General features: G+C 37.0%; 2 protein-coding genes across 4 annotated transcripts; one reads left to right on the top strand and one right to left on the bottom strand.

The window, feature by feature from the left end:
- Positions 1-1,749: 1,749 nt before the first annotated feature.
- On the top strand, positions 1,750-16,206 carry LOC143458612 (diacylglycerol kinase theta-like). Of its 3 annotated transcripts, none has more exons than XM_076955421.1 (14): positions 1,750-1,957; positions 4,560-4,695; positions 7,890-7,931; positions 8,070-8,195; positions 9,165-9,203; positions 9,293-9,411; positions 12,294-12,448; positions 12,660-12,882; positions 13,095-14,140; positions 14,316-14,448; positions 14,673-14,797; positions 14,967-15,116; positions 15,233-15,344; positions 15,449-16,206. In XM_076955421.1, exons 1-14 carry the CDS (start codon positions 1,868-1,870, stop codon positions 15,638-15,640), a joined length of 2,688 nt encoding a protein of 895 aa, XP_076811536.1. In that variant the 5' UTR covers positions 1,750-1,867; the 3' UTR covers positions 15,641-16,206. The 3 variants fall into 3 exon arrangements, with proteins under 3 accessions (XP_076811536.1, XP_076811537.1, XP_076811538.1); XM_076955422.1 differs by lacking the exon at positions 1,750-1,957 and adding an exon at positions 4,396-4,465; XM_076955423.1 differs by lacking the exons at positions 1,750-1,957; positions 4,560-4,695 and adding an exon at positions 7,588-7,769.
- LOC143458615 (aldo-keto reductase 1B-like) lies at positions 16,207-19,823 on the bottom strand. The gene is made up of 9 exons (XM_076955425.1): positions 19,372-19,823; positions 18,412-18,579; positions 18,116-18,238; positions 17,955-18,032; positions 17,795-17,842; positions 17,165-17,340; positions 16,906-17,061; positions 16,731-16,813; positions 16,207-16,516 (listed from the first exon to the last, which is right to left on the bottom strand). The coding sequence occupies exons 1-7, from the start codon at positions 19,441-19,443 to the stop codon at positions 16,953-16,955; spliced, it is 774 nt and encodes a 257-aa protein (XP_076811540.1). The 5' UTR covers positions 19,444-19,823; the 3' UTR covers positions 16,207-16,516; positions 16,731-16,813; positions 16,906-16,952.
- Positions 19,824-20,345: the final 522 nt, after the last annotated feature.

Below are 20,345 nucleotides of genomic sequence, written 5' to 3'. Positions count from 1 at the left end.
CCCGTAGAGGCGTAGACAATAGGTTAAAGCGCACTATTGTAACAGAGGTTCCCATGGTCTCAGTAAACCACATTATTAGCCTATGTGGACCACACATCAGCAGAAGCGTGAACCTTGCAGAGGTAATGACCATTGAGTAACCGGTTTCTCCTCACTCAGTCAGCCAGGTGACGCGTGGGGTGGAGGAAGTTTGAAAAAATTGAAATTTCGAAGTACCATCTTCAGGTTTCATTGTTTGAAATGGGCAGTAATGACGAGAGAAAACGCTCACGGATGGTTAAATTTAGTTTACAGGGTAAATGGTCAAGGTTTCAGTTGGTGGGTCTCTTTTACTTCTGTACTGTCTGTCAGGAATTAGGACCAACTTTAGGAAATTATTACGAAACTAAATTTTCTTTCGTAAATTACCGTAACTCTTAATTTCTTCCCATTGAAACCTAAATGTGGAAAACCTAAGTGTAAAAGTATGAGAGACGTAACAACCAAGTTACCCTGAGTGTGGGCGATTGACTAGAGATTTAGCCAAGAACCAGATTGAGATTGGAAAGTATGCTAAGTGCACAACCGGGGATTAAAATTTATTGTTCATGCAATAGCTATTGTTTCATCTTATTGTGGCGGAAATTTCTCACCCAAAAACAGCAGACTTTCCAATCTGGGCTTAGAGTTCGGTCTGGACTTTTTAGATTACGGTTATACCATGCAATCACTTTTAGCTTGTGTTTACAGTTAGCCTAAGCCAAAAAAGTGCTCGTAGGGTTCAATTTTTTTCGGTGTTCTGTTCTACCGTTTGTTTAAATTGTTTTCTTAATATTGAGAAAATATAAAATTGACTCAGATCTGCCTGCAAAATTCAGGTTTGTGAGAATCACAATAATGGTTGAAATTTGCGTCCATTTTTGATTAGGCTTATCTCTCTTAGACCACATGACCACTTAATGTGAATGGAATCTTTTTATACTCTTGAGCAGGATTGTCCAACACCTAGGCTATACTTTTAAGCTACTATGCTACATTTACAATGGCCCGATCAAAATTATCGACCAATTGACCCACAAAGAAACCTTAACGCAGATTACTATAAATGTATATTTATATAATTATTTAAGCAACTTACTCATGACATATTCAATAATTTGACCTACAAAATCTTTAAGTAGGAGCGTAAAAGTACAAAAGTCCAAAAAACTGATAGTAGGTTATCCTAACAATTTTTTACTGGCGAACTATCGCCTACGGTTAATGTAGTGGGCTGTCCTGCTCTTGAGTATACGTATGTCCATTTTCCAAAAATATATATTACTATAAAAGTGTCATGTTTGCTGTTGGTACCACACTTAAAAAAGTTATCTTTTTGGTTGGAAAATGGTGATATCAGATTTGTTAAATAACATCAGAAATAAAGAAGTGTATCATCTGTGCAATATATAGTTTATGTAACTTTACATATAGAAACAGCATCATGGTACTTATGATACTTAATCATCAGAAACTTGTTTTTTATAATTTCCAAATGGACATCATAGCTATTCATGTCTATGCTTGTACTGTATTGGCAGATATACATTAACAATACTAAACAGTCAGTACATAAACTTGCTTGCATTCCATCTTCATGATATATATTGTTTACTAGCCTTAGTAAAAATTGCATACTTAGCTATTAGAAATATCATTTGACAACCTTAATTTTTACATTAGATTTCTTTGTTTTGAAATACTGGGTTGTAATGTATTACATACTTTTTCCTCAATATATCTTAAACTTTGGCAAAATAAATTATTTTTCCTTTTAGGTTATTCGATTCCAAAGTTAATCTTAAGTCTTGTCTGGCCAATACAAGCCATGTAAACTACTGTATGTGCAATGAGTTCAGTTATGTTTGCTGTCAACAGCCATGAACCTTTACGAAGAGTCGGTTGGCAAGAGGACTACACTTTTTTTACAAGCGACATGGTAAGCCTTTTAAAACATCTTTCACTTGTAACCACAGTATAGTTTGGGTATGTTTACAAGTATAACTGAACTTTGCACTTTTGAGAGTGTCATACTCTGCTATATTAATAGTTTTTGCAAATAAGTTCCAAATTTTCTTATTTCTAAGTTGATTCACATCTGATAGTTTTCAGTGATGGCAAATAAAATATGTTTACTTATTCTTAATACACACCAATGAAATTAGAGCACAATTAGTCAAAGACTTGGTAAATAAATCCTAATGCTTTAAACAAAACATGTTTTGCTAAAAAAATTGTAGAAGTTACTCAAAAAATATAAGTGAAAATAACATTGAGTGAATAATAACACTGGTCAACAATTTTTGAAAAATTTTTTGCTTCCGTTAAGAAAACAATTGATTCTTATGTATTTTTGGACGCTGAATCCAAAAATGTTGGTTAAAATTGCTGATTAGCTCTAGTTTAAAAGATAAAAATTTTTTTGTATGTTGATCTATATATGGCAAGCCTTGGTGCACTTTATTGAACACAACAGTAACAATCTACAAACAGTGTAATAATTGCAAGCGTTTTTATTTCAGCATAGCATATGCAACAAATAACTGCCACTTTCCAAATATAAATTTCTAATCTATTTTATCTGTTATATTCCTTTTGGCCTGTAACTCGTATACGGTTAATGGAGCATCCCTAGATATCATCCAGCAAAAGTGAGCAAGCATTAATTGATTCTGTTTTCCATGGTACCTCTTTTGCATTGAAGATATGCATTGGTAAAATCGCTCACCATGCTAATCACTAACATCTCCACAGTTTGGTGGAAAGATCCAGGTGCGAGTCCAAAAAGTGTATCTTCAGTGACATATTGCACTCCATGCATCTGTATGCTTTAATGAGATTTACACCAATTCCGTGTAGTTGTCAGCTCTTTTGTTCCCCAAGAATTTTGTGGCCTGCAACTTAAACGCTTCCCATGCAATTTTCTCTTTGTCAAATAACACTTGTTCAAATTTACCGTCTTCGAAGATGATGATTCTGCCAGAAGATTCCATTGCTGTAGTCTAGAGCTGAAGTCTAAATTTCTGATTTAACTTTTGGTAGTTCCAAATCCCGGATAAGATCGTGCAATTCATTTTGAGATATAAGGTGTGGTTCTTTGGAAGATAGTGTTTCAACGTAACGTGAATTCTTTAGGTACCTCAGGAACAGGAAGTAATTCTCCATGCGGTACGGGACGAATTGCTGATGGAATATTTGTGTATTGAATACTTTGCTTCTTCTTTCTCGACAAACCTTTACAAACCGGGGGGGGGGGTCGTGCAAAGGTAGTAATCGCTAATGTGGTCAGTAGGTTCTCTCAAAACCATTGGAACAGCAAAGGGCATACATTTTCTTTTTCCGTTTAGCCATTGCCAAAGATTTGCACCACAGGAGCTACAGCATATGTGAGGGGCCCAACTCTTGTCCTGATCACCAACTTTACATCCAAAATACAAGTTGAATACAAGGTTTGCTTTCCTGACCACAGCCGTTATACTTCGCTTTTGTGAAGAAAAATTTATTTAACCACAAAACTAGTAGAAATTGTCTGCATTTTTTATGCATTTACGAGGCATCTGCAGAAAGAGCAGTTCAGACTACACACATAAAGCAAGCAAACAACCCAACTCAAACATACGTCAAAATAAAAATAATATGAATAGAAACGTCATCTACCTTCAAAAAAATATATTAAATGCCCAACTCTATCTGGCAGATGTAAGCTACAACAGATAAACGCACACTTCTTTCCGCGTTAGCAAGTAAAGCACATTTTGGCATGGTGCCATATCTCAAAAACTAGAGCTAATCAACAAATTTAAAGTTGATATTCGAGATCAGTGACCCCAAATTAGCCAAGATTGACCTCATTCGTTTCAGAAGCAAATTGGCTGTTGACCAGTGTAATCTTTCATTTAGTGATGTTCATTACAGAATACCCAGCTATTCTAAAACATGTCGGAATAGTTTAAATAAATTCAACAAACTTCAACAATGCCTTATCTTTACTTTTACAATGTTATTAATGTTGATTCAAGTTAGATAATTGCTGTAAAAATTACATGATGGGGTTTGGTCAATGACAACTAACGCATGCAATTTGTAGTTTTACAATGTGAAATGAAAATCGATTGGTTTGCTTTCGCTTTTAATAATTTTTTGTGTTAAAATGTGCACCCCTACTTTCGGTACTGATATATAAATAGTTGTTGTATAAATTCACGGTTGTAAAGGGAGTTTCTGGCGGCTGCAAACGTATGACGCACGGCCTTTATTTATGATATAATATCCTGTTCCTTCTTTCCTTTATGGGCAATGTATGTTAACGACCATTTAATGCATCATTTTAGTCAATGTTTTTGTTTATGTGAACAGAACTGTGTGAAAAACATAAAATATCAGTCAACGTGCTTTCATTGTTGAAGTGTGCAAGTGAGCAAACTCCAGCTGTTTTTAGTGTTTGAAGGTTGTCAATATTTGTACTAATGAAAGTTAAAGAAACAGATTTAGTAGTGGAAATAATATTCAAAGTAAATAAGCATAGCTTTATTGTGTCATAGATAAGTAATGAAGTTGCATGCCAGCTGCCAAAATCAGCAGAAGAAGGCCTCATGTTGCCATCAGCTTATGTTTCCATACCAACCAATGAAGATGGATATATTTCTCTTCGACAACAGATCCCTGGAAAGCGTAAAAGTACGTGAAAGCTATAGTTTGTGATATATGATACAATGCTCCACCTGTTTTTGTTTTCTCTTTCTGTTTAGCCTTATCATACTATAGATCAGGGCTACTCAACTGGCGGACTGCGGTCCGAATGCGGACCTTTTCAGTGTTGGATCCGGACCTTATATGTCTTAATATTTACGCAAATGAAATCGTTCATCATTAGTTTTGTTATTCCTGCTTATTCAATTAATCAACGAGTATGTAAGTGATAAATTAATACCCATCCAGAGAATTATTATATTAAATACCGTATTTTAATACATTTGTATGACTGTAAGTTATTTCATGAGAGTTATAACGGACCTAAGCAAATTTTGAACTTTTGTAACTGGACCTTTACTAAGAATAGTTGAGTAGCCCTGCTATAGATTATTATTTATTAGCTACAAATATCAGTATTTCAAGTTAACCGTCTTGAAATCTTAAGCTAATTGTGTAAATTACACAAAAATGGGTTTTACTGTTTTATGGTAACTTATGGTATTTTGTTTCAAAGTACAAATCAATATGTTGTCTATTAAGTCAAAGAAGCTTTAGTTCGCTGTATATTGTTTGCAAATGCAATATTCTTGTATCCCTGGCAGGTTTGTTTTCAAAAATAAGACATTTATTTGTTTGGAATACACATTTCCAACTGCTTTTGAAACCTTTGTTTTAATGAAAACTTGACAATGTTTTATCCTTGTTTAGTAATGTTCTAAATTTCATAAAAAGCTCATTAATTTCTGTATAAAAACTGCCCGTTAGTATAAATTCATCCTTTTCTTAATAGTGTATATATATTTTACACATATTGATTTCCTTTTTAAAAAGTTTCCGAATATATCATGTAATGTTTTTAAGTTGTTATGTGAACGCGTCATAGTTGTTTTATCCAACATACATATTTATTTATAGGCAGTAGGCACGGTTAACCAAACAATTCCCATGACATAGGCTACTTTCTTCTCATTTGAGGATTGTATATACTTTAGTGACGTACGAGAGTAGAAAATAGCAAAGCCAAATATTGTTTTTGGGCTGTAATATATTTACTTTCATGACTCCTATTTATTTCAGTTATTTTAAAGAAACACCTAAAGCCCTACTGTTAATTTTTTCATTTAAAATCCTATTTTTGCATAAAATGATTACTACTGGATCATTGCCGGTATACCTTGAGAAAAATTTTTAATTCTTGGCCATTAGGCAAGGTAAAAATCGACATGTACACATAGCTTTTATGATCGATATGGCTTGCACCAAGAATTGGGCAGAACACACATAACAATGTACACTTAAATTTACATATAAGTACAAGTTATATATGGAGCTGCATTGTTTATATTGATGCTGTAAGTGTCATCGTGAAGTAGGTAGTTTATTAGCTCACATATTAGACCAGGGGTGACGAACCTATTCGATGACGCGGGCCACTTTGTCAGTTACGGCTGAGCAAGCGGGCCGCACAATTTTTTTAACATTTTGCATAATAATTAGCATTCAAGCACAACCGCTTCATTTGGCAGATTTTTAGCTGCTCCCGCGGCCGCAAAAAATACATCGATTGAGTGCGGCAATCTATTGAAGACATACTGCTGCGACTCAATTGTGCTATCAGCTTTTGATATCGCATTGCGCAAAGATTAGAAACAGGTGAAAGAAAGTTCAAGACTGCTGGTCTCACCGGACGCTTCGTTCAAGACTGCTGGTCTCCCGGACGCAAAATTTAACCCTAAATTCCGGACATGTCCGGAATTTTTCGGACGGTATGGCAACCCTAATTCCTATAAGTCCTATATGCCTTGCATGTATGGGCGTTTGTCAAATCGTTTGGTGGGCCGCATGCGGCCCGCGGGCCGCAGGTTCGTCACCTCTGTATTAGACGATAAAGCTGTAAAGTGCAACTGACTAGAAACAAGTTTATTATTAGTCTATGCATGTGATTTGCAGTGTTTTTGTATTGTCATATAAGTTGCATTTATATTTAGAAAGGTTATGACTGTGCAATTGATTCTGTTTCCTCCTCTAATTTTAAAATCAATGTATGTTGGGATATGTATTACCATGTTGTTATCCTGGGCAATTAGGTTTTTACATCATGCTGGTTGTAAATGATACTGTAGGCGTGCACAGTAATGTCTGACCATTAATTCAAAGTAGAAGCCAAAGTTGGACCTCATTTTTCCCACTTGCTTATAATTAACTGTTTATCTTGGTGGACTAGTTGCCTTATAGAGTACTTGGAAAACATTTTGTCAGTAGATTGTTAACTGTTTAGAAACAGCTATCTTGGCAATGTGTAATTACAAATATTGTCTATACAAACAAACCAACGGCACCACCAGATTTACCTAATTCAAAAAATAATGTATGTTGTAAGGTATGATACTTGGTTCACAGCTCGGTAAGCAACAACAGCAGTATAAAACACAACCTTGAGTTGCCGATTAAGTTGAGGTTTAGACTGTGCCGTATGCAAAGTGTTGAGAACTGAGTAAGACAGGGGTGTGTTATTACATTTTGTGAATAGGCCAAGTATGAAATTTGGTATATGGCTGGTCTCATTTCTCATGCAGGAGTGACGAGCAAGACGATATTTTTACCTCATTTTGGGACTTTCGTATTGTGTGACAAATTACACATAGGCATTGTATAAATACACCCATGGTGGAAAGTTGTGTTTGTAAATTATTATTAAACATGATTTCAAAACATTGTTAAGTATTAAGAAATTAAAATGGGTGTGGTCTTGAAAGTTCGCCTGAAATCTGTTTATACAAAGGTCAAGGAGATTAGTTTAATGATTGATGCCAGGCTTGTGGTATGTGTGCTGGTTCTATTACTTTTTTCGCTTGCTGCTTGTGAGTCATTGCTAAGTATAGCAACAGTTGCGCTGATGTTCTTTGTTGCCTGGGGCGATGAATGATTCTTTCTTGTTTAATAATAAATTCCAAGATGTTTCTTATTGCAAGTATTGCTAATGACTGTTAGGTAGTGTTGCGCGCGATCTTACCTGGATGCTGACCGACTTACTATTCATTAATTTGACTCGACAACAGGTTAATAACTAGGTGGCTTGCATGCTCAAACCTTACTCATATTCATTTACAGTTTATTTTGTTACCAGTAATTTGTAGAAAGTATTGTCACAGGAGAAGCTTACAGATTTTTGTTTTCAGGTATCATGTCAAGTGAATCAAATGAAGCTAGTGCAAAGAAACGTAAGTTGACGGTTGTTGTAGATTTAAAACTATCAGTTCTTAGTACTGCCACCAGCTCACCTTTGTGAATAATCTTTTCTGGTATATTTAGTTAACGTGTATATTTGTTGCATACAAACAATTATTTTTGGTTCTTAGGACACCATAAAGCAATTCGAAGGAATTTTTCTAAATCAAAAGAACTGGTTCTGTTTGTTGGTGGACTGAAATGCAATTTACCAAGAGAGCGCTATGTGTGGTATGCTACACAATGTGCAACTGTAGGTAAGCTATAAAATGTCATGACATAATATATTTATATTATGGTAATATTTATTATTATTTTTTCATAATATACTTCATTTTAAACAAACATGAAATCTGCATTTATTTTTGTTACTTTCTGGCATATGTGTCTGCTTTTTTGTTACTTACACTGAGAATTTATTTATGAAGTTGCAGTACTGTTGCTTTTTTTAGAAAATCTGCATTCATGTGAATAGACTGTATTTAATTTTGTATGTGGTGATCCTTAACAAACAAATACTTATTTACATACCTAGTTTATGACCCAAGTGGTCACTTTAGTTGAAAACTACGAACTAAGCACGAAACTTTGGTATATACGACATTATTGGTAAGATGAGGTCTGAATAAAAATGTTTTACAGGCATTGTTGAATGTACAGGTAACACTTCACCTTAAATTGAAAACTGCATTTGCAGAGTGCTTGACATCACATTATCATCAACATTCTTGCTATTGTTAGGGTCTATTTTTTCGTGTTGTGAACCACTTTAAGATCGATATTTATAGAAGCTGCCTGACATGGTCTCGCGCAGTTTCGTTGGTTGCATTTTTTTCTGCTGCTCTATATTTTTAATATCGCGCGTCTATGACGTCACCGTCACAGGAAGTAGTACGTCTTAGTTTAAACGCTGAGGTGTCACTACGCACGTTGTTTTACTGTACTAACATTGGTGAATCTTTTGCCTGTTGGAACTAACACAGTGTCTAGAATTTCCTACTTTCCATGACGTTGGTCTTAACTAACTTTAACACTTGCTAGCAAGCAACCAACCATGTTACACCGTTGGCTGTAACCCATCTTCACGCGTAGTTTCTGTACTAAGTATTACAATTAACGAATTGACTTCGACCAAAATAATGAATTAAATTATTGTAGTACAATATACAGTAGAGTTTTTATTAATACCATTTCATAACTAATTATCCGCACCTATATTTTACTAGAAAACAAGACGTCAATCGGCCCAGTCTTTCCCGCTTATGGTTCGTGTGTAAAGCATTTTTTGTTCAAATTAAATACATTAGATCGGAATTATAACTTTGTGAATGATACAGTTCGTTTTAAATTGCAGGTTGCTTTTTTGTCACCTTCCTCAGTGGAACGTCCGCTTCGACCGCTGTGAAGCTCTTTCGAGTCACAAGGTTCCAAGGAACAGAGCCAGAACTTCTTCTTTTACCATTTATAAGCATGGTCAGTAGAAATAACACGTCGACGCAATAACTAAGTAAATATGCTTTTCTCAGCTGTATTATTGACAAGATAGTCAGTTTTTGTTATTGTTTGCACACACCCGACAAATGCTCTTGGAAAATTTCCTATCAAACGCTCCCCCATTAAATGTATCTATCTGGAAAACATTTTCCCCGTCCTATGTTATCTGTAAGCAATGGCGGTAAACAGCAACGACAGTAAATATTGAAAGACAATTCCCGGAAAGAAATTAGCGGATTATCGATCACTGTCCATTCACCTTACTGACGCAAGTAAACCAGTTTATTGATGCAGGCAAGCAGAACCCACCAACGATTTATTTTTAGAATTCAAACTCCCAAAACATTTGTCTCACTTGTTTCGGTTGATGTTTAACTATTCAACTGTGAATTCTCGTTCCTAAGAACCGCAGTACGCCCACTTCCAATTGTGATCTCTAAACCTGATGTTTGGTTATTTGAAGTGAATACCTGTCTTGGGAGATGGACTTAAGAAAATCGAATTGACTTTTATTCGGTTAAGTCGTAAAGGAAAGTAATTAATATGGATCCAGTCGTCCCAGTTCTAAAAATGACTCGTTTTGCATAAAGTGCCGACCGCTAACAAGATTGTCTGTTTTACTACGTTCATGTAGTTCTGCATATTTAATATACATTGATCAGTTAAATGCATTACTTCACTTTGAACAGTTCTTATCTAATTTCGCCGCGCATACTATGTGATGTTTGCTGCTTGATGGTAATGTTTAATTACCGGTAAATTTTTATGAGTTTCAAAACTATATTTAAGCAATTTGTATGCAGTATCTGTATGTTCAGTAGACTACGCTTATAGTGGATAATTCGGAACTCACGGTATTTCCCGGTTGTATTCGCAAAAATGCAAAATCCATTATGGACCTTAGGCGCATCGTCCACTCTCCCGAACCTGCCATGTATACAGTCGAATCCGGTTAATTGCATAGTCAATTTGCCAAGCCTTTTTATGCGTTTATGCGAAAGTGCAAATTCCTCTTATTGTCTTACTTGACGTGCGAAGCTGGTCACGTGTAAAGACGTCAACACGCAAAAAACTAACGTTTATTGTGTATTGCGATCATCCATTCATTCAAACACGCAAAACATGAAAACATGCTTTCTTGCATTTGTGTTTCTAAACGAACAAATGTGGCCATGTCCGCCCCTTCAAACTGTAGTCGTCGGCGAATTGTATGAAGTGCATGCAGAACTTCTTCATTTTTTGATGTTGTCACAGCGATTGCGTCAGCAGAGCTTCCTTTATTGTTGTCGTCTTTTTCAACTTGTTTGTTTCGTAAAACTTCTTCACATATTACGGCATCATCTTAACGCAACGCTTTCTTTACGCAACGCTTAAATTGAACTAAAACAGTGCGAATGCTAATGTCTGCGTATTGACAGCCACGTGTTAATGCTTAAATCTGGCATTGTCTGTTTCATTGTTTGTAACAAAGCGCAGTAGAAGTCGCAAAGCAAAAGTGCGCGTTGTTTTCAATTTTATCTTTTAAAAACTTTTGAATATTCGAATAAATCACCTTCATTTTTATTCAATTAAGCGGATTATGCAATAAACCGTTATGCGATAAACCGAAGTATTATCTTTACAAATGATAGACTTTGGCTTGGGACTTGCGCTCTTTATGCGATAAAACGAATTAGGCGATTATCCAGAATGCAATTAACCGGATTTGACTGTATTACGTATCATATTTCGCACCGCGCTCTCCTAGTGTACTTGAAGATGCAGTAAATTTCAGTCTGACAAGAACGTAAGTTCAGTGTTGTATTGTACCGTTCTTAAAGTTATCACTGTAAACATTTGATACAACATACGGTTGTTCAACGGTCGGCCTTTCTTTTTTGTGCGATCTACAAAATAGTCCTAGAGTCTTGCCGCCACAGCATTTCGTTAACCCTCAAGAAACATATAGGGTTTCGAGATTTGGGATTGTTTGGCCTTTGTAAGAAGGACTTGTCTGCAACGAATTTCGGAATGTACGGACAACTTTTGGTCAGTGCACCACAGAGTTCCCCCCTTCTAGATTTAACCAGTCACAACTGAGATGTTACTTCGCCCGGTAGTAAGATGGCTAACTGGGGAAAACTAAAATTGACGAAAACAGCCTAAAATGACGAAATAATGGGGCTGTAAACGAACTTTGTGCTTGCAGTAAACGCTTGAAATAGAATGCCTATACTCTTAACAAATGTTTTCTTACAATGTGTCCATTATACAGACTACGTTATGTATTTTGCTGTGTTATATCCCTAAGGGGTGAAAAATGTAACCGTTGCATGCGATATGAATCCCTTGTTACCGAGGCTGGAATGCACTAAAAAGATTATGAAACCTCCGGTCCAGGCAATTATTCACTATATACCCATCCACTATAAGCGAAGTCTGCTATGCCTTTATATATTTTTTGTTTTCGTTTGGACGCGACAATAGTGTGAACGGATAATAATTCTGAACAAACAGTCTTAAAATAGTGAATTCATGGTAAAGGTGGTCTCTGTTTAATTGGAAGCTACAAACTAAGCATGACACTGTGTTATGTATATATGTATGTATGTTGTGCTTGCAGTTTTTTTCATAAAAAGTTAAACAATGCTGTAGAAAATTAGCACTACGGCAATCCTAACTTTTTAACCGTTGTTTTATGCATCCACCCAAGTGTTACTCGATCAAGTGTCCTTAACAACAGTAAATATTATTCTTTTTATACGTTATATTTTTAAGATATTTCAACATGTCATTGGGCGTAAGATATTAAAACGAAATGTTTGTAGGCTACTCTATCACCATTAATTATTATCAGCACAATCAATATCATTTGCTTTCAGCCGACATGCTCCGACGAAGAGCATTACGAGCCTCTTGTTGTCTTCATCAACCGCAAAAGTGGCGGCGGGCAGGGAAGTCAACTTGAAGTCCAGATGAAAGAACATCTCAATCAATATCAAATATTTTTAATGGAAAAAGGTGGAGCCCTACCGGGGTGAGCAGCATCCCATAATCCCTTGTACTTTATTGGTTTAAATATTTCATGAAATTGTGTATTCACTTGCTGGGTACGTGGGAAGCAAGAGCGGACATCTTGCATGAGTAATGATTAATTAATGCTCAATGACCAATACTTTACGATACGCTGAATAATGGATATTGGCTATTTATAGTTAAATGTTTTCTGTTGCTTTAACTGTCTGTAGTTTATACGCGTTCCGAAAGCTGGCCAAGTTTCGAATTCTTGTGTGCGGCGGTGACGGCACGGCTGGCTGGGTCCTGTCTCACCTTGAAGCCGTGCAACGCTACCTGCACTGCCCTAATCCACCCGTGGCGGTTCTTCCTGTCGGGACCGGTAACGACCTTGCTAGAGTTTTAGGTTTTGGTTCCGGTTGGAGCGGAGAGAGCATCCCCGGTATCTTAGCGCAGGTTTGCTGCTATAATTATTTCAACCGATTGATTTTGTTGAATAATTAATTTAGCTTGGCATTTTGGTTGCGAAATTTGTGAGCTATACACGACTAATGTATAATGTTATTTCTATAACAGCATTCCACTGGTTCCTGTGGTCGGTTTGATTTCGACCGCAAGATTTTTACAAGCATGGCATGTTCAGGGAATGATAATATTTTGTGTTACAGGTCATAGACTCTCACCAAGTGAAGTTAGATCGATGGAATGTGATGTTCGACTCCAACATCAGCAGCAACCAAGTCCCGCCAACTGAACAAAGTCGTCCACTCTTGCTGTCGGACGCGGTGTCGTTTAAAGACGAGGACGTAGACGTAGTGCCGGCGTCTAAACCTGTGAATCTCATCATGAGTGTCGGTGGCGACCATAACCACAAATCAAAGCCGCAAAATGTTCACATGGGAATACATAGCTTGGTTTCGTCAACGTTGCCGACGTTTATTCCTGAGGTATCTGTCAGCGCGCTGCGGGAAAAAGAGGTCACTTCGACGGATGACACTAATAACGGTGTATCTTTGTCAAACGGCGAAACGAACTTTAACGACACCGCGGTACCCCTTAAAAACAACCTTATTGTTTTAAACGATGAACCCATTGACAATTCTAACTCTTTATCCAAAAATGGCATTGAAGCCACCGATTCCGTTGAAAATGCGCAGACGGGTGATAGCGGCGATATTGATAACCTGAAATGCAGTGTTGCAGAAAATATTTTACGAAATAACGACATTGAAGAAACTTCAGGCGGTAGCTTGGAGTTACATAATGTTCCTTTGGCAAGAACGCGGGACAGTCACAAACACAGATTTGTTCATATTTTGAGTGAAAGCGACTTAGAGTTTGGACCTTTTGTTGGATTTAATATCCCGAGTGAAATAAACGAAGAAGCTAACCCCGATTGGCAACGCAAAGTCAATTCATTGCGTTTAAACGATGATGACAAAGAAGAAAATTTGGTCATTTCGACTATCGAGCCAAACGTAGACAGCATCACTGAACAATTAGACGCTTTGGAGGAGCCTTTGAATCTGGATGAGGATGTTTCTTCATCATCTTCAGTTGAAAGCGTGTCGCCTTCTGCAGAAGAGTTTCTGCCCGTACTTGATTACAACCGGACAGAGAATTCAGTGGATACTGAAAATGTAGAAGTTTTGATCAAGAACAATGTTCCAGTAGTGGTGGAAAACGAAAGATTCCACTCTCTTCCGGAAGACGTGTAAGTAATGGATAAACTGACTGCTGTGCGTGATATTGCGGTGTATAACTGTATATCGTGCGTAGTCTGAAGAAACCGCTCTTAACGAAAGCACTTGATTTCTTTCAAGTGTCATCAACCCTTTGCAAAAGCTGTATCGTTTCTGCTAAAGCTAATCTTAACGTTTCTTTGACAGATCGATTCAGTTTGATGAAAGAAGCAATAGCATCTCATCAGACAGAGTCAATTACCAAAAGCCCAACTTAGGAAAGAAGAAGATGTCCTTACCGCTTACCCCAACGTACGCCACACAGGAGAAACAACTAAAAGTTAGTTCTTATATTGCGATTTATAAATGTGACATTTAACGAAATATATTTGTAACATTACAACTTGTTTGCTCTGTATGCTGCCAGTACTTGGTTACTTGGTCTGTGATTTATGACGAAGCGTCATGTGCATCAGCATGTATCAAAGTTGGAAGACTGAAGTCTGATGTAGCGAAAATTTGCTCTCAACTTGCTCTAACCATGACAACCTCCTGTTTTCTTAGAAAACTGAAGACGATGGTGTTAAGATGCTTGTCATGAGCAACTACTTAGGTATTGGAATCGACGCCGAACTCAGCCTCGCCTTTCATCTTGCCAGAGAAGGAAACCCTGAGAAATGCACTAGCAGGTTATTTAGGAGAATATAAACCATTTATGTGCATCGTCATTGACTATTAGATTCAACGATGGTTCTTGTTGACTTTGATTTGCGTTTAAGTTCCAAATGACTTAACATTTTACAGGATTTTGTAATTATTATTTCTTCGCCTAAATTCCGAAATCTGAACGTTTTGAAGGTTTCGCAACAAAGCCCTGTATTTCAAAGCTGGTTTGAAGAAAATGACCAGTAGGTCGATGAACCTCAACAATGTAATTGAATTGGAAGTGGATAACGAGAGAGTCAACCTTCCGTCTATACGAGGGCTTGTTTTTCTTAATATTGGCAGGTAACTGTCGGTGAAAGCATCAGTTCTTTACATGTTCTTAAATGCTATCTTCTTTATATCAGAAATATCGTTTTTCGTTAACACAACCGGAATAAAATCCAACTGTGTTTTTACAGCTGGGGCGCAGGTTCAAACCCATGGGGTTCTGGATCGAGCAAAAGATTCCAATCCCCTTCGTTTGGTGATGGATTGCTTGAGGTTTTAGGATTTGGAGGAGTCGCGCATATGGTCAGCTTCATCGCGTTGGTTGCAACTTTTTTAGCGCAGCCGCGATCTGAAATATTTCTCTGCAATTATAACCAAATTTTCACCCTGCGATTTTCTGTGTCCAGAGTCAGGCTTACAGCGGCCTCCGTACGGGGATCAGGATTGCTCAGGGAGAATTCATCAAAATGAGTTTAAAAGCGGAAGTTGCTGTACAAGTGGATGGGGAGCCTTGGATGCAGCCTCCCGGGAAGATCATCATATCCGCTTCCACTCCCCAAGCCACGATGTTAAAAAGAAACAAGAAAAAATCCAAGTGAAGTCGACGATCTCGCTTCGAACAAAGCATTGTTTTAACGCTTTTTATTCCAGGGTACAGATAGGGTTGTAAAGCATGCGATCCATAAAGCCGGTAAAATGCCTGCTTATAGACAAAATTGTTTTCGATTCGTGCCAATCAGGCGCTTTAGTTTTATAGCCCTAACTTCGGACATGTTCGGTGTTGAAAAATTCATATACTATGTACAGTTAATCATTACACAGAAGCATGTCAGATTTCAATGATTTTTTTCCTCATCAGTTGCATAAGTCCTCATGTCAGATGAATTGATTGGTTGCAGACATCAACTTAAAATAACATGAGTCAAGATTGTTGCATCTTTTCGTACCTGACTTAAATATGAACTGACATTGTAAGCATAGACTTGAACGGCGTAATGCCGTCTGCGTAACCGCGTTGAGAAATTCGCCCCTGATTAAATTATTTGCACTGTTCCGTGTTCACTGTCTAGTATTTATGTTTGCGTCAAATGGAAGTGTTCTATAGTTGCATTGACCTTTTTGTGAAAAGTATTGAGCTATTACAACATTCTTTCAATTCCAAAAATTTGGGTTGTTTTGTATTACAGCGATGTTTTTAACTTGAAGATGTAGGCAATTTTGCATTATTCACTGAGTAAACGCTAATACGCTTTAGTAGGCAGGGTATATGTTACACCGGATTAATCGCGCACTTGTTTCGGAGAGCAGCACAGATGCAAGAAATGTAATAACAAAGAGCGATAATTACGAAGTAAATGAATGAATGAATGAATGAATGGTGAGGTTACATCAATATCAGAAACTTTTTGACCATACGGTGTCGCAATTACTCCGAATAATTTTCCTTGAATGGATAGTACTTGTGGCCGACAAGCCTGTAAAATAAAATTAAACCACGTCATATCGAAGATCATCGGAAACGTCGTTTTAGCAATTACTGATTAGAAACCTGTTGCCCATATGTCGACCTACTTTAACGCCTTATAAGTTACGAGGTAAGATAAGCTCGATTCAAATCTGGTCAACTAGGATTGTCTATCTGGTAAATAATAAATATGCTCACGAAATAAAACTTCAATAAGAACTAACCACGGCCATGCGAGCACTCTGAAGTCTTGATTGAGAGAACCGATGGCATCCATATCTTTTTTGGTCAATTCAAAATCAAACAACTGGAAAGAGGGAAGAAGTAGTGAATACAAATAAGACGTTCAATCGTCCTTGTTCCTGTCCTATGTACTCTATAACGTTATTATAATCTCACTTCAATATTGGACTTGATTCAGTCTGGTGAAGTGCTTTTAGGAATAACTACAGTTTTCCTTTGAATAAAGTGACTTGAGCAACCGATTTTTCCAATCTTTTTGCAATTTCTTCGAGACTAGGATCTTTTAGTAACGCTGGTTCCTCTGGGCTCACCCTGCGGGAAAAAGCAAATAGGCAATATATTAGGCGTATACTGCAAAAAACAAAATACAGACAAATTCAAAGCACCAATATGTGAAACAATCATAGTTAATTACCATGGCCTTGTAGGTGACCCTAAAGGGCTGAAGGCCGTTACCACAATTCCTTTGTTATTACAGAAATCTACCAGGTCCTTTTGAACCAAATATGGATTAATTTCAATTTGATTGACAGCCGGCGGAACAGAACACTCCTTCAAAATTCGGTTTATTTGATGTTTATTGAAGTTAGAATTTAGGGTTGCCATACCGTCCGGAAAATTCCGGACATGTCCGGAATGTAGGGTTAAATTTTGCGTCCGGGAGGAATTTTAAAAAATGCTCAAATGTCCGGAATTTTATGATGGGCGTTTTGGGGGAATTAGAACTGCGGGAATAATCCTGTAAATCAGAGGTGTCCAACACGTTACACGCGACGAGTCTGACCTAGACCCTAGCGGCCTAGCCTAGAGATCACCATAGCCTAACCCTAGCCTAGAGATCAAATCAGAAATAGTCCAATAGCCTAGTGAATTCACGACACTATGTTCAAAAATCCACTCCGGTATACAATGGATAGGCAAAGCATTGCTAGTGTGACGTCATATTGACAGACAATGTGTTCATACCTCATTTTTAAAAACCGCTAGTGGGCACTAAAGAGTGTCCGGATTTTAGGCCACGAAAATATGGTAACCCTAAGTTAGATACTCCAATACTGCGGATTAAACCTTCCTTTTGGAGATCTTCGAGCACCTAAAAGTAATAGAAACGTCAACAAATCTTTCAATGGTAAAAAGTCAAGTTTCAGATTAGTCTTAATCATTTACTAGATGATTATTTTACGATTCTTGTAACGTTTTTTTACCTTCCATATCTTGACGTAGTCGGTATCATCAAAAAGTGTCTTGCCATCTGATCCTTTCGGTATTATAGTCTCGTCGTCCTCACAGAAAATGGAAGTTAACAAGATACGATAAATAAATAACTATAAAGTTTTGTGACACAAATATATTTTGCAAAACTTACAACGTATTTATTCCCACATGGTGAGTGAATTAGATAAAGATCTAAATACTTCAAGTTCAGTTTGTTTAAGCTCTTCATGAACCCAGTCCTGACGAGTTCAGGCTTATGGAAGATACTCCAGAGCTGCGTTAAATATAAGAGAGCTAAAGTGTAAGATATTCAATGCAGCGTTCAAAATGTGACAGTGAGACCTTGAATAGAAAGCGACTTTTTGAGTAGACACTTACAAAAACTCTTTCGCTCAACTCTTAGTCTATGGATTAGGTCCAGTTCCACAGTTCCCCAGCATAACTTACTTTACTTGTAATAAACAGTTCCTCTCTTTGCACTTTGTTTTCTTTGATCACTTTTGTAATTGCTTTGCCCATTTCATTTTCATTCTGATACATCCAAGCACAATCGATGTGACGATATCCACACGCGATGGCGCACTCGACCGCTGTCTGCCCTTCTTCCTTGAGAGACTGCAAAAGAAAAGAAAGTGATAAAAAGCAGAGACATTGGTTAATAAATAAAAAATAAATCGTTAATATCACAGCTCGTGTAACGTCGCGTAAATTAACTAAGAAATGCGTCGGAGTGTATAGATGTGGAGAAAGTTATCAGTATAAATCAGAAGAGAGGAAGTGCTGCATATACCAGACAACTTTAGATGTAGTACACGGAACGTAGCGAGGACAATAGCGTTGGGTTCAGTTTACAATAGGCTTCATTCTAATGGTGCAGATTACATGCTGCTTTGACTGCTCTATAGTATAGTATAGGACTATACAAAGCGAGTTTCCTACAGGCGCAATTATTGCATGTAGGCTGAAACATAGAAGTAACCCCAGCGGCCAACACCAAAACGCTGGAAATTTAAAGACAATCGATGAAGGAAACCTTACTGGAGCCAGAAGAAACCGTCACTTTTACTTTTATTTTTTTGTTTCAACTTCTATCATTTCGTAGCAAGAGTGTAACAGTTGAACAATCGGCCATATCTTGCCGAAAGCTCCACGTTCTATCAAATACAATATGTAGGCAAGGTGATTTGAAGCACTGCAACATATAGGTTTCAATCTATCAAAGAATAACCAACAAAAATGTCACATAAAACGTTCTTTATAATATTAGCTTATACGTATGCCTACAACAACAGATGTTGCGATGGATATAACGGAACTGAAGTATCATGGCTTCACCTGAAATATAGGCTACGGATAAAAACTACAGCAATTAGCTCCACAATAAAAAATTGCTTGGAACTTACAAACCTGCCAAGTGCCCAACCCGACCAATGGCATGGCATAACCAGTTTGTAGTCGAACTGTGGGAACATTTTCCATCTCGCTTCAATACCTTGTACTAGGAATCTAGGATTGTTCAGCTCAATCAACATGGAACAATGCGAATGGAAAAATTACAGCTAAATTCCCTTGGTTGTTTTGAAATCTTGGTAGTAATTTAAAAAATTAAGTAACTAAATATAATGTAAACCTATTTGGTGATAAAAAAACGTTGAAACGTCGTTCTTTTTTACGTATATCGTTATTTTCATTTCCTTGGACCAAATCTTTAAAGCGTATTGTGTCCTGTCTTACACCTTGTTTCATTTTCACTTAACTATCAACTTCCTTTAAAATACAGATGAAAAATCACTTTTATCATGATAAAGATCCGTCCAAATCTTATTTTCAGCCCGACTTTCCGATGCGACAACCCCTAAGACAAAACAAAAATATTCAAAGCTTTACTGTAAGACTATTATGGCTTATACATGTAGCAAACCGTTCCATTTATTCCCCTACTGTTTACTGCATTCGCCTTTTACCGGGAAGTATGACGGAAATATTGAGTGACTGACTTTACACGTTTCTCGTTCTGAGAAAATAGCAAAACAATAATGCCAAATCGGTACAAAACATCGTGGCAGGTAAGAACGATATTAGCTTCTATTTTAAATTTCGTGACTGTGTGCTTGCTTTGAAAAATAAAAAGCTTTCTGTCGTAACGAATTAGGGTCTCATTAGGAGATTAAGTTGATTACATTTTATAAGTTGACCAAGATGGGTTTTGTATAAATTACTTCGTCTACTCAATCACGCTCTAATTAGCTTACAACATCATTGTACATTGTAGAATGCAGAGTAACGGAAGTAATTAGGATTTGGTTGATACAAGCTTTTACAAACATCCCAACATGTGCGGTTTAACAAATGGTTTGTTACGTCACTATGATGTCGTCTGG

The sequence above is a fragment of the Clavelina lepadiformis genome, chromosome 5 (genome assembly GCF_947623445.1).
Source record: "Clavelina lepadiformis chromosome 5, kaClaLepa1.1, whole genome shotgun sequence".
NCBI lineage: Eukaryota > Metazoa > Chordata > Ascidiacea > Aplousobranchia > Clavelinidae > Clavelina > Clavelina lepadiformis.
The sequence above is the reverse complement of the archived record's forward strand: the minus strand, read 5'-3'. Positions and strand labels throughout refer to the sequence as shown.

Bases quoted from the DNA above. Each gene is read 5' to 3' on its own strand.
- LOC143458612 (XM_076955421.1), top strand. From the start codon at position 1,868: ATGAGTTCAGTTATGTTTGCTGTCAACAGCCATGAACCTTTACGAAGA. The intron at 7,932-8,069 runs GTAAGTTGACGG...TTTGGTTCTTAG, and splicing joins TGAAGCTAGTGCAAAGAAAC to GACACCATAAAGCAATTCGA. The intron at 12,883-13,094 runs GTTTGCTGCTAT...TTTGTGTTACAG, and splicing joins TCCCCGGTATCTTAGCGCAG to GTCATAGACTCTCACCAAGT.
- LOC143458615 (XM_076955425.1), bottom strand. From the start codon at position 19,443: ATGGAAAATGTTCCCACAGTTCGACTACAAACTGGTTATGCCATGCCA. The intron at 18,239-18,411 runs GTAAGTTATGCT...TATTTAACGCAG, and splicing joins AACTGTTTATTACAAGTAAA to CTCTGGAGTATCTTCCATAA. The intron at 17,843-17,954 runs GTAAAAAAACGT...TATTACTTTTAG, and splicing joins ACTACGTCAAGATATGGAAG to GTGCTCGAAGATCTCCAAAA.